The sequence below is a fragment of the Neopsephotus bourkii genome, unplaced genomic scaffold (assembly GCF_033783945.1).
Source record: "Neopsephotus bourkii isolate Nb327-2 ecotype Australia unplaced genomic scaffold, CSIRO-AGI_Nbou_v1 NB_52, whole genome shotgun sequence".
NCBI lineage: Eukaryota > Metazoa > Chordata > Aves > Psittaciformes > Psittacidae > Neopsephotus > Neopsephotus bourkii.
In genome coordinates, this window is record NW_026900569.1 from 903,651 (window position 1) to 914,703 (window position 11,053).

The following is an 11,053-nucleotide window of genomic DNA, read 5'->3' on the forward strand; positions in this document are numbered from 1 at the left end:
TCCTTTCCGGCTCTCCCTTTGCTCAAATGCCCTGGGAGGTCGGGTTTGGATGCTCTGACATCCGGCGGCAGCAAAAGCCAAAGTCATGCGCGGTTCTTGCTTCCAGGGAGCACACACATCCCAGAGTTTCGGCTTTAGAGCAGTTTCCAGAGGGTTCATGCCGCGATGAGGTTTTTAATGGAGATAAAGGTGTGAGCCCCCATAAAGCACTGATGCGGAGCCCACATCCATCACTGCTTACAGAGAGCAGCAGACATTTTATAGCTATAATGTCTGCTTCCTGCTGTCAGAGACACCAGAACATGAGCACTGAAATGATCTCTTTCAGGCTGAGATGGTCTCTTACAGGGTATTACTTGGAGATGGTTATTTCACGCAAACACCTGCCTAGCCTGGACAGTGGCATTTCCAATGCTGTTGTGTGCCTTTGATAGAAAAGATTGAACTGCTTTAAGGAGACCTGTTAATAGGAATTAATAAACCTCCTAAGAACAGTCATCTCTGAGCTGTTGTGCAGAAACAATAGACCCCTGCTTGCCAGAAACTGGCACTGAGGTGATAACAAATTGCAGTTTAACAGCTCTGCAAACGGAGAGCCGAGCGTGCGGAACGAGGCAAACAGCAACAGGCACTGCTCGCCCCGAGGTTACTCAAGCAAGACTTCGGACAGACTGGGAGGGAAAAGCTGGGCTGCACCGTGCATAGCAATGGGATGGCTTTCATCGTGAGCTGCCCCTCGGGGAAGACAGGGGACAGGATCGCTCCGTGTGCAGCAGCCACGTCTGTGCTGCTCCTGGCTTAACTCTCAGCGCTGAAAGGCACCGCGGGAGGAAATCACACTGAGGACGAGGAGCTGGGCATTGCTTTGCCGTTGTTCTCTTGGTTTGACAGCCACGGCCACCAGGGAAGCTGGCTCAGGGAGCCGCTGGGAAGCGCCCTGGACCTCCAGGAGGGTTAGGGTTATGGTTAGGGTTAGGGTTAGGCTCTCACCATGAAGGTATCTCCATGTCCTTTTGGAAGTCCCTAAGGGACCGCAGGGACGCAGTGCTGGTCCTGCCATCTCATCCACCTGAAAGCAAAAGTCATCTTCCATGGCCTAAGCTTAAGGAATGGAGGGGAGAAGGCTCTGTGTTTGCCGTGCTGTACCATCTTTTTAATGCGCTGTATAAACCAGGTGCTTTATGTTTCGGTTTGACTCAAGTCGGTTTGGGAGCTGTGGTGGGGCAGGTGAGAACAGCAAATCAATGGTAAATACATAAACACGACCCGTTATTAATTGTGCTTGGATGACACTGAAGGGCTGTTAAATCAAAACCTGCTCCTGACTCCCAACAAACACCCTCAGCACCCTGTCTGTAAGAGCTCAGTTTGGGGCTCACATGCGCTGTGCAGGGGGAGGCCTGGGTGCTTCCCCATTCAGTGCTCCTGTACAGCCCAGCACCAAGCCCCTGTGAGCACAGACAGAGCCTGACTGGGTGGGCAACACCACCGAGTGTGCTGAGCTGCTCCAAACCTTGCCCTTGCCCTCACTCTGTAGACACAACCAACAGCTTTCTACATCCCAAGCCTGCAGACATCTGAACTGGTAATTAGAGCGCTTGGGATGAGCTGAGCCTTCCTTTGGAGATTTATTAACAAAATCATCAAAGCTCTAACTGTTTTCCTGCTGACTTCTTCTTCCCCTCGGGGCACAGATATCTCTCTGGCATGGCACAGGAAAACAGTTCTGTGATTGCAGAAATGAGCTCTCAGCTCCACTTCTACCCCAAAACCTTTGCCTTGGCTACCAGCATCTTTAACCGGTTCCTGGCATCAGTAAAGGCAGAGGATCCCGGTCCCCTTTTCCCTGGCTAGGTTACTGACCGGGGATGTAAGGAGCACGTAATCAGTTTAAACACAAAGCAGGCGCTATGTTTGGCAGCAGATTTAGGGAGCAGGCAGGGGCTTTGCCAGGCAGGCTTTGAAGCATATACATTTATATATGAGCTGAGTGTTTAATGAGGTTTCGCTGATGTGCAGTCCTCGGTAGGAGTGTTTGTGTGAACTGCAGTGCAAACGCTGGGCTAGGCACACAGAACCCTCCTCTGGCTGCCTCTGCTCAACAGAAAACATTTGCATCCTCACTTTCAGTGTTTTAGTTTGGAAACCACTGGTTTTAACCAATGAGGCCAACTTTTCCTGCCATTGAAACAACAGCAAAGTTAGGAGTTGAGCTGAGCCTTGCAGCTCTCAGTCCTATTCAGATCCATACTGAATATTAATAGCATATTAATTAGTATCTCAGCTGAGGAGCAACACTGCATTGTGAGTACTGTGGCACTGCATAGTGAGATACATGAATAAAACTTGCAGCAAGAAGAGGACTTGTTTTGTTTCACCTTGGGTTTCTTTGCTCTATTTCCAGCTTCTAATGAAGCTTTCTGCAGCTAAACTAAGTCAGAAGCAACTGCAACTGAAATGAAGGTTTGAAACCTGTGCATCTATTGTAGAATGGCAATCACTTCCCCAACACTGTCACCTTCCTTAGTCAGTGTTTTCTTCTTCTCCCTTCAGGCCCAATTAAAATATCTTCAGTGCATTCCCATTTCCTGCCTTATCCTTGCAGCAAAAACCGGTGAAGAAGATGTCTGTATGTTCAGCTTTAAGCACACTAACCTCATCTCTTGTGTTCAATGTGTTCATGTTTCCAGGTCTTTCAACACCTTGGGCATAATGAAGTGTTGTTTACCCCAGGTAGTCCTTAAGGGCTGGCAGTAACATTTTCAGGCCTGTTTCATCACTGTTTGGAAGAATTGTGACCTTTAGGGATGAAGGACTTGTGTTTGCTTTTATGATGGATGTGTTTCCCTCCTCCTGCCCCTAAAGCTCTCCCCTCCCTTCAGAATGCACAGCTCACAGCAAGGCTTAGTCTGGGGGGAACAGCCAGGATGCAGATGCACAGCTTTGTGTGCACAACATCAGAGTGCTGTAATTCTGTTGCTCTAGGTCCTGTTGGGTAAGGTAGGCACAACAGAGCAGGGGTTCTTCAGAGGAAGCTTGAAATAGATGAGTTTGCTCAGAGTCAAAACTAGTTTCTGAACCTAGGGAGGAAATGACTCAGGTCTGAGCCTCGAGGTGAGCACGTAAAATCAGCACCAAGCCCTGTAAGTGTGAGTTACACAGGCTAACCTCTCATGGCAGAAGTGCACCGACAGACTCCTTCAGTTACGACCACTACCCACAAGCATTTCAGACTGCCTTTCTGTGCATTCTGTTTTGAAAAGGAACAGCAAACGCAGGGGTTAGTGTCAGACATGCATGTCTTCAACCCACGTGTCTTGCTGAGGATGCTCTTCCTCTCACCTAAGAGGAAGATGACCACAGGAAACAAGACAACCACCAAGGGCCCATGGAACAGGCCAGCAGGATGCCTCCTCCTGGCTTGTCAAAGGAGCAAACCCAATGACACTGGCAGCAGGGACCGTGCCTCGCTGATGCAGTGTTAAGGGAGCTCGTGGGGTAAGCCATCACCTGTGGGGTGATGGGCATGGTTCACAGTGGGCATCAGTGGCCCTCATTTAGGACAGGAGTTACCTAGGAAATGCTGCATGAGCTTAGCACTCTGGGGGTGTATAAATTTGTCAAGAGAAACACACAGATGTAGGACACTGGCTTCTTTATTATTTGCAATGATTTCTTTTTACAGGTAATACCATCGGTGAAGATGCTCGCGGTGCAGAGTGCTTGCAAACGCTCTCCAGCTGAGATCTTGCGAATGGAAAGAGTTATACTAGGTAAGCTTCACTGGGACCTTTACACAGCAACACCAATGGATTTCTTACACATTGTAAGCACTACGGTTTGCAGATTGGTTTTCTCCAAAGAAACAGCTCCTTATCAAAGAAAACTAGAAAACACAGAGGCACACACATCCACACCCCACACATCCACCCCAAGGTGCTCTGCAAGCTCCCTGTCCTTAGCTATCTGCAAGCCTTTTGAAGAATGGTACAGTGAGGTTTATTTTCTTAATTTATATTTAAAAGTTTCTACTATTTAAAACCTTTAATTCTACTCAGAAAATGACTCCCCTCATAGAATCACAGAACAGTTTGGGTTGGAAAAGACCTTAAGATCAGCAGGTTCCAACCCCCTGCCATGGGCAGGGACTCCTTCACACTAGACCATGTTGCCCAAGTCCAGCCTGGCCTTGAACAGTGCCAGGGATGGGGCATTTACCACTTCTTTGGGCAACCTGTTCCAGTGCCTCACCACCCTAACAGGGAATAACTTCTTCTTTATAAAGAACATCTTCCTTCTTTAAAGGATAACTAAAACAGACATTAAAAAGATTCTCGTATGCACCACTATATGCCATTTTTATTTTCTTAAATACACACTGCAAAAATATTTCTACCTATTTCCCTCTATTAATACTGTACATAGAAAGCTGTCAAGAGTTTTGCTACATTTCACACACAGGTTTTTCTTAAACCATTTTCCTTTTCATCCCGCTCATGATCCACCCCTGGTTCAGGCAATGAGACTACCCCAATCTGGCACTTAGTTCACATTGCGGGTACTAAACATTTGATAGAAACAATTAAATTTTGTCTTCAAGAAACGATCATGTGTGAGTAAGGCAAAAATTATGTGATACAAACACATCCTGGATCCCTTTTCTTAAGGTTATGTGCAAATATAAAGCCATCTTAGGCTGCTGATTGTGAAAACTGCCTTTTTAGGTGCTTGTTTCCTTGGTAAATTCAGAGTGCAGTCGCTGTTATAGGTTCTATATCTGCTTCTATTCATATCTGCTGGCCTGAATTTAATCTTCTGGATAGCAATCTGGCGAATGCAGACACTTCAGAAATCGTCAGGAAACACAGACCTTGTACATTCATTTTAAGCTCAAGAAAAAAGAAACAACCCAGTTCAATGGTTGGCAAGTGCAAACACAAAACACCCAAAAAAGTAAGGTGTGGGGGGAACCCTTTAGGTTTCCTGATATGAAATGGAATTAGTCTGTACTTCTGATTGATAACATAGGAAAACATACAAAGTCCACTGACCTCAGGGGGGGGTTAATATATATACTTTCTCTTCTCTCCAGTTCCATGCCATGGTGATGTCCAACTGGCCCCATCTATTACAGGGGCTGCCTCAGAGAAATCCTTCCCTCCACGTCGCGCTCTTGACCAGACAGCTACAGCACTGTATGGCGTGCCACCAGCTATTGCAGTTTAAGGGCTCCACATTGGCCTTGGTGATCATCACCTTGGAGCTGGAGAGGCAGACTCCTGATTGGCTTCCTGTTATTACTGATCTGCTAAAGAAAGCACAGGTAGGAATCACAATGGCCTTTGGTCACAGATCTTGAGGCCAGGACAGTGATAAATTAAAGCACAGGTTATTTACAACCAACATTGCACTTTAACAGCCTCCTGAGCATCGTGTGTCCATGTGCTGTTGCTGCACACCTCACCCGTGCTAACAAAAGGTGGAATGAAAGAGCAGTTAAGGGGTGGGAACGGGAGAGAGCCCTCCCTTGGGTAGGGAAATGAGGCTTCCAACCTGTTTGGCCACAGGTAGCCCCCGACTCCCATTCTCCTGCAGTGGAAGTGTCTGAGAGCACCTATAAAGCTGCCCACCATGTCCCATGAGCACTGCGGACGCCCCTTCAGTGCAGTTACATGGCTTTCACAATACAATCAGTTTGGCTTCTGATGATCCACATTAGAGGCAAGCTCTGGGCTTTGGTCTTTTAAAGCTGTTCTCCAGCTTCATCAGACACGTGCCTGCTGAGGCACTGTACCTCGAAGGCTGAAGAGCCGGGCTGTCGGGTTTATATCCACCCATCTGTGGTCTTGAATTCGCCTGCAGTAACCCAGCCTCCTGCTGCCCTCCTGACCAAGGAGGCAGAGCTTACCCACCTTCTGTGCAGTGCTTCAGGAGCTCCTGGTTACGTGGTCTGCATCAGGGCCAATATGCATATTGCTGACATGAGGCATCAATGCAGGCTGTCGCTACCCTCCCCATAACTACAGAGTTACAGGAGCAGGAGCCAGGAGCCAGCCTGAACTTCCATACAACCTGCATCTTTCCTTACAGGTTAACAGCACTGAGTTCTTCAGCTGCAGAGAGCATGTGGATCAAGAGCTCACGCGCCTGCAGCCACCCAACGCTGTTTGCATTGTCCCCCATCAGCCAAGCCACCCAGGGCCATCCCAAGGCAAGGCCACCACACCACAACCCTTCTGGACTGAAGAATTCCCATCAAGCAAGGCTGAGGGTTGCTGTAAACCACCCGGGTTTAGCGCCTTGCACACCTCCTACAGCCCAAATTCCTGGTGACACCACGGGGACCGATGGATGCTGCGATGGATTCAGACCCCTGCACAGTGAGGATGTGGGAGCGAGTGATGGGTGGGTGCACATGGGTGGCTGGTGCCTCAGCGGAGGGCTCGAGGAAGCTCCCTGCATCCTCCCCTGGAGGGACCAGTGGGGAGTTACTGCCTTGGAAGCAGTAACTGCATGACCTGTCCCAGAGAGCAGAGCAGACAGCACAACACAGTGGAAGCGCTGCTGTTTCTCAGAGGATAATGACACGTTGGTATTACCTCTCTATTTCTTATCTCCTTCCTGAGCAGTGTGTGCTGCCTCTTGGTTTTAACATCACATAAATTCAGAGAGCTGGGGCAGGGACTTGGTCACGACCCCGCACCTCAGGGACCAAGTGGGCAGAAGGCTGAGAACTGCACCAGAGAGAATCAAAGGAACCAGAGACTGTTTTGGGAGCAGCTGTGATGAAGTGTGACAGGCTGAGCCTTTCACCCAGCTCACTGCATTGTCCTCTTATTAGAGCTAATCTCACTTGCCCATGGGAGAGCCACAGGAGCTGCTTTCGAGGAAGGGGGAGCTCCCAGTGCTGCTCTGAGAGCAGTTCTCAGGTGGAAGCAAGGTTTCCATTCAGCAGTGAGAAGGCTGCAAATCCAACCTCCCCTTTTCCTTAGGGCTTCCCCTGGAATGCGGGGCTCTGAGGTCTGTGCCCCTTCCTGGTGAAGCCGTTGAAGACCCAGTCCCAGTGCCTACGAGGTGTGGGAATTGTTTCTTGGCCACAAGCACCGTTACCTCGGGCCCTCACCAACCAGCACGTGCTGCTCAGGGATTCTTAGAGCCACTCAGGTTTACCACACAATACAAAAAGTCTTTGCAATTCCAGCTCAGAACCCACAGCTCCTCAGACCCAGCCCGGCCAGGCCCTGGCTGCTTCTCCCCTGGTCCTGCTTCCACTGCAGCCTTCCTCACCCACTGCAGGGATGAGTGATGTGGGGTCAATGTGCTCGTCACGGGGTTCAGTCCCTGCTGCCTGCAAGGGGTGGGAGTCTCCGGAACATCCCCATGGGCCCAGTTTGGTTATTTCACCCCACGTACCTGTTTGATGCTGAGATCTATTTCCCAGTTCTAGTCTATGTCGAGGGCATCCAGAGGTTTCGGTGACTGCCACATGCAACGCACCCAGGGGACAAGAGCTCAGTGCCTGTGGCTGCCAGTGCCTCGACACCATCCTCTCCATCCCAACTCACTCCTGGGTGGTGACAGCCCAGCCTGCTCAGGGGGGAACCTCGTGGGGGTCCTGGTGCAGCCTGCTCCAGTCACCCCATCCTGCTTCCGTCACCCTGCCCCACACAGGGCAGGGGCACAGGGTGCAAGCTGCCCTCAAGCATCCTACTAAGGACTGGTTTTCTGCTGGTCCAAGGCAAGAGCAGCTGGAGAAAGAGGCTGCTGGCCCCAGATGTGTGGGGCTGCACAGGGGACATCACATTGCAACCGCAGATACACAGGGCAAGGGGGTTACAACAGAGGGAATCTGGAGTAACTTTGAGGGTGGTGAATTTGGCCACAGCACTCTGCTGGTGCAGGGGCTGTAACTGATGTACAAAACATGGTTTTAACAGGTATTTGTTAAACAAGTCAGTTTTGTTTTTATTCAACCCAACTTTGGTACAAGCAGGTCATTCCTGAGATTCATTCACAAGGTTTGGTTTAAGACAAAGAGGAACTGGGGCCTCTCCCTGCTCTGTGGAGTCAGACTGGGGCACAGACGTCACGCTTCGGTTTAACCTGTTGGGGTTTTCAAACAGGTATGTGTGTAAGGGGAAGTCAGTCTGTTACAGACACAGCTCACAGCCAGGAACACCCGCTCTCCAGCTTTAAACCATTTCCCCTCCGTTAACATAGAACCTTTAGTTGTCCTTTGAAACAGTTCCCTCCTCACCCACCGCATCCCACCGGAGTTACCCGTCCCGGAGCAGCGGTGGGATGTGGGCAGGGTTAAGGTGTGAGGCACAGCTCTGCAGCCCTACAGCAAAGGCTGCTTTGGTTATAAACCTGTGAGTCCAAGGAGAAAAGCTACACAGAAGAGTTATTGCCAAGAAACGTGAGAATGCAGCGGGAAGGGACGTTAGGAGGTTCTCCAGGTCCACCCCAAAGCAGAGCAAGGGGGGACACACAGGACCCCCACTGCAGCAGCAGCAAAGCCAAATGCTCCCCTCGCACTATCCCGCTTTGTCCCCCGTCCCCATGGAAGCTGGGTCAGTGTTAACTGCTCTGTGCCCTCACCCGGAGCCCAGAGCTGGGGGGTTAGTGCAAGCCATGCAGCAGGCTCCATTAGCAGGTTTATCTTTGGGCAAGTTATCTTAGATTTCAACTTTATCAAGAAACCTGATGGAGCAAACTGTTCCCAATCAGAAGGCACGGTGCGTCTTAGTCCTTGCTATAAAATCTCTTCAGTGCAATACAGTGCAAGCTTAAAGGTGAAAGCACCAATTAATTTCTTCTGCATGAGATGTTTTGGCCTTAATAAATCTTCTAATTAACATATCTTCCTGATGCAATGGAGCACGCACTGGGCAGACTAAAAAAGCTACAGAAAGAACAAGAAGAGAATCAGTGTTTGAGTTTCACTTGCTTACATTAAGACAGCATGAAGGGTCAACGTACAGCTCTAACATGTGGGGCTGGGTGCAGGCGTCTGAATTTAAACCATCACAACCCAGAGGAGCTCTCACAGCTGCCAAGACCTTGTTTGGAGCCAGTAACCAGAGGATGGACTGGAAGCTGGAATGAGGAAGGGCTGCTGGAGCGGACGTCTGAGGAGCTGTGGGCTGTGATGGGGTGGGAGAAGGAGAGAGCTGTCCCAGCCTGGCCAGGACACACAGCCTGGGCCAGTGGCTTTGTGCTTGTCCTACAGAACAGCCAAGGACAAGACCAGGTTGGGATTTGGGTTGTATCCTGAAGGGAAAGCATTGTCCTGGGGCCTCAGTCACTGGGCTTCAGCTCTGGAGCTGCAAAACACGGTCAGGACCTACCTCACTGCTGAGCTTAACACCCTCTGCATTCCTCCTCTGTTGTAAGCATCTCTAGGGGCTTAGCATGGATATTAATGAATAACCTTAACATTGCTCCTATGGAAGATCACTTGCCAGTGCCCATCACCCTGCATCACCAGGTGACCCAGCTTTAAAATGACCCATCTCTACCACCTTAATTCCCCAACTGATTCACTGGGTTGGTGATGGCTACAGGCAATGTCCCACCAGCTCCAGCCACCTCTTCTGGTCACCTCAGTGCCAGAGCCTGGCCTGGTACAAAGGTGGGATTCCAACAGGCAGCACACACGACATCCAGAACTGCCCGATGCCTTTAAAGCAAGCTGTGTATTAAATGCAGACAGCAGAGGTCTCACACACCAGCCAATTCCTGTAGCAACAGCACAGCCCACCTGCACATTCCTAAGATGATCTTGGAAGCCGCCAGGATCCAGCCAGGATCCAGCCAAGATCACTGACTTGCTTCTGTGCTTGGAACTGGGGCTGCAGGAAACGCTCCATCAGAAGCAGCCCTTCAGCAAACACTGCATCAGCCAGCTCCACTTGTTGGCTTGGTCTGAACTGCAGCATTGATCTCAGTCCAATAACAAATAAAACCCAGAGAGACCCTAAATTACCCCAGAATAACTTCATATGTAGCGATAACACAGAACAGATTCTAGGGACAAGCCTTAGGGTAAAACTTCAGCAGCAGCACTCTGAAAAGGAGCCCCAGCCTAAAGCTGTGATTAGTTTTGGCTTTAACCTAAGCATACTATGTGGAAAGAGCATCCAGCTTTGGACGTATCACTGGGAAACCCTCCACCTCTCTCCCCTTTCATCCCACCCTTAAACTTCCTCTTTGGGCAGCATCACATCAGCCAACCTGCTGGTACATCTAAGGTACCCAGATCTCCCACCTACCCAGCCACCAGATCCCACAGGAGATGTGCCAGTGAGCTGGAAGGCTCCTTTTGCCCAACTGGGGATGGCATTTGAATTAATAGCATCAAATCTCTCCCCAGTTCCAGATGAGGCGCCTTTCCACACGCTGCATGATTAACTAATTGTTAATGAGCTAGCTAATTTCAGTTTGGAATGCTCCCAAGAGTCACAAGACATCCTGTGCCTGGTGACACTTCCAACCACACCACGTTGTCAGACCCACAGGCAATGCGCCACTAAATAAACGACACCACAAGAACTCAAAATACACGTGAGATTTAATAACAGAAAACAACGTACAAAGTGAGTGGAAAGAAATGAAAGCCAAACAAAAACCCCCCAAACCAACCAACAACCCCCACATTTGGATGGCAAAGGGAAGGGATGCTGCAGGCCCCCAAGCCAACCTCTCCAGCTCCATCCCAGGGCATCCACCATAGCCAGGCATGAAGCCTACAGAGCTCAGAGCCCCACACAACACGTTTTAAATCAGAAAGCAGACACATACATGATGGTAAATGGTTAAATGATAAAAAACAATGGATAGCTTTTTCCCATTAATACCAACCTTTTACAGATAAATGTATAAACCAACTGCAAGATGCTTTACCAAATGGTTCCGGTCAGTTCTGAAGGGGTTTTCTTTCACTTCTTTTAGCCTACAAGATGTAAGTCTTGGGACTGGATTGAGATTAGCATCACCTTGCATTTGTAAGTTGTTAAATAAAAACAAGATCAGAACTACCCTATATACCACA

At 49.5% G+C, this 11,053-nt stretch overlaps 1 protein-coding gene across 3 annotated transcripts in view; it reads right to left on the reverse strand.

Moving 5' to 3' along the window:
* Positions 1-3,640: 3,640 nt before the first annotated feature.
* Positions 3,641-11,053, reverse strand: part of SEPTIN8 (septin 8) — a 37,503-nt gene continuing 30,090 nt past the window's right edge. Inside the window, exon 10 of one of the 3 annotated variants that reach the window (XM_061348105.1) lies at positions 3,641-5,305. In XM_061348105.1, coding sequence (XP_061204089.1) covers positions 5,143-5,305 — 163 coding nt within the window. In that variant the 3' untranslated portion in view covers positions 3,641-5,142. Of the gene's footprint in view, positions 5,309-7,940; positions 8,906-11,053 lie in introns of those variants that run through there. The other 2 variants (XM_061348096.1, XM_061348114.1) reach the window with 2 other exon arrangements.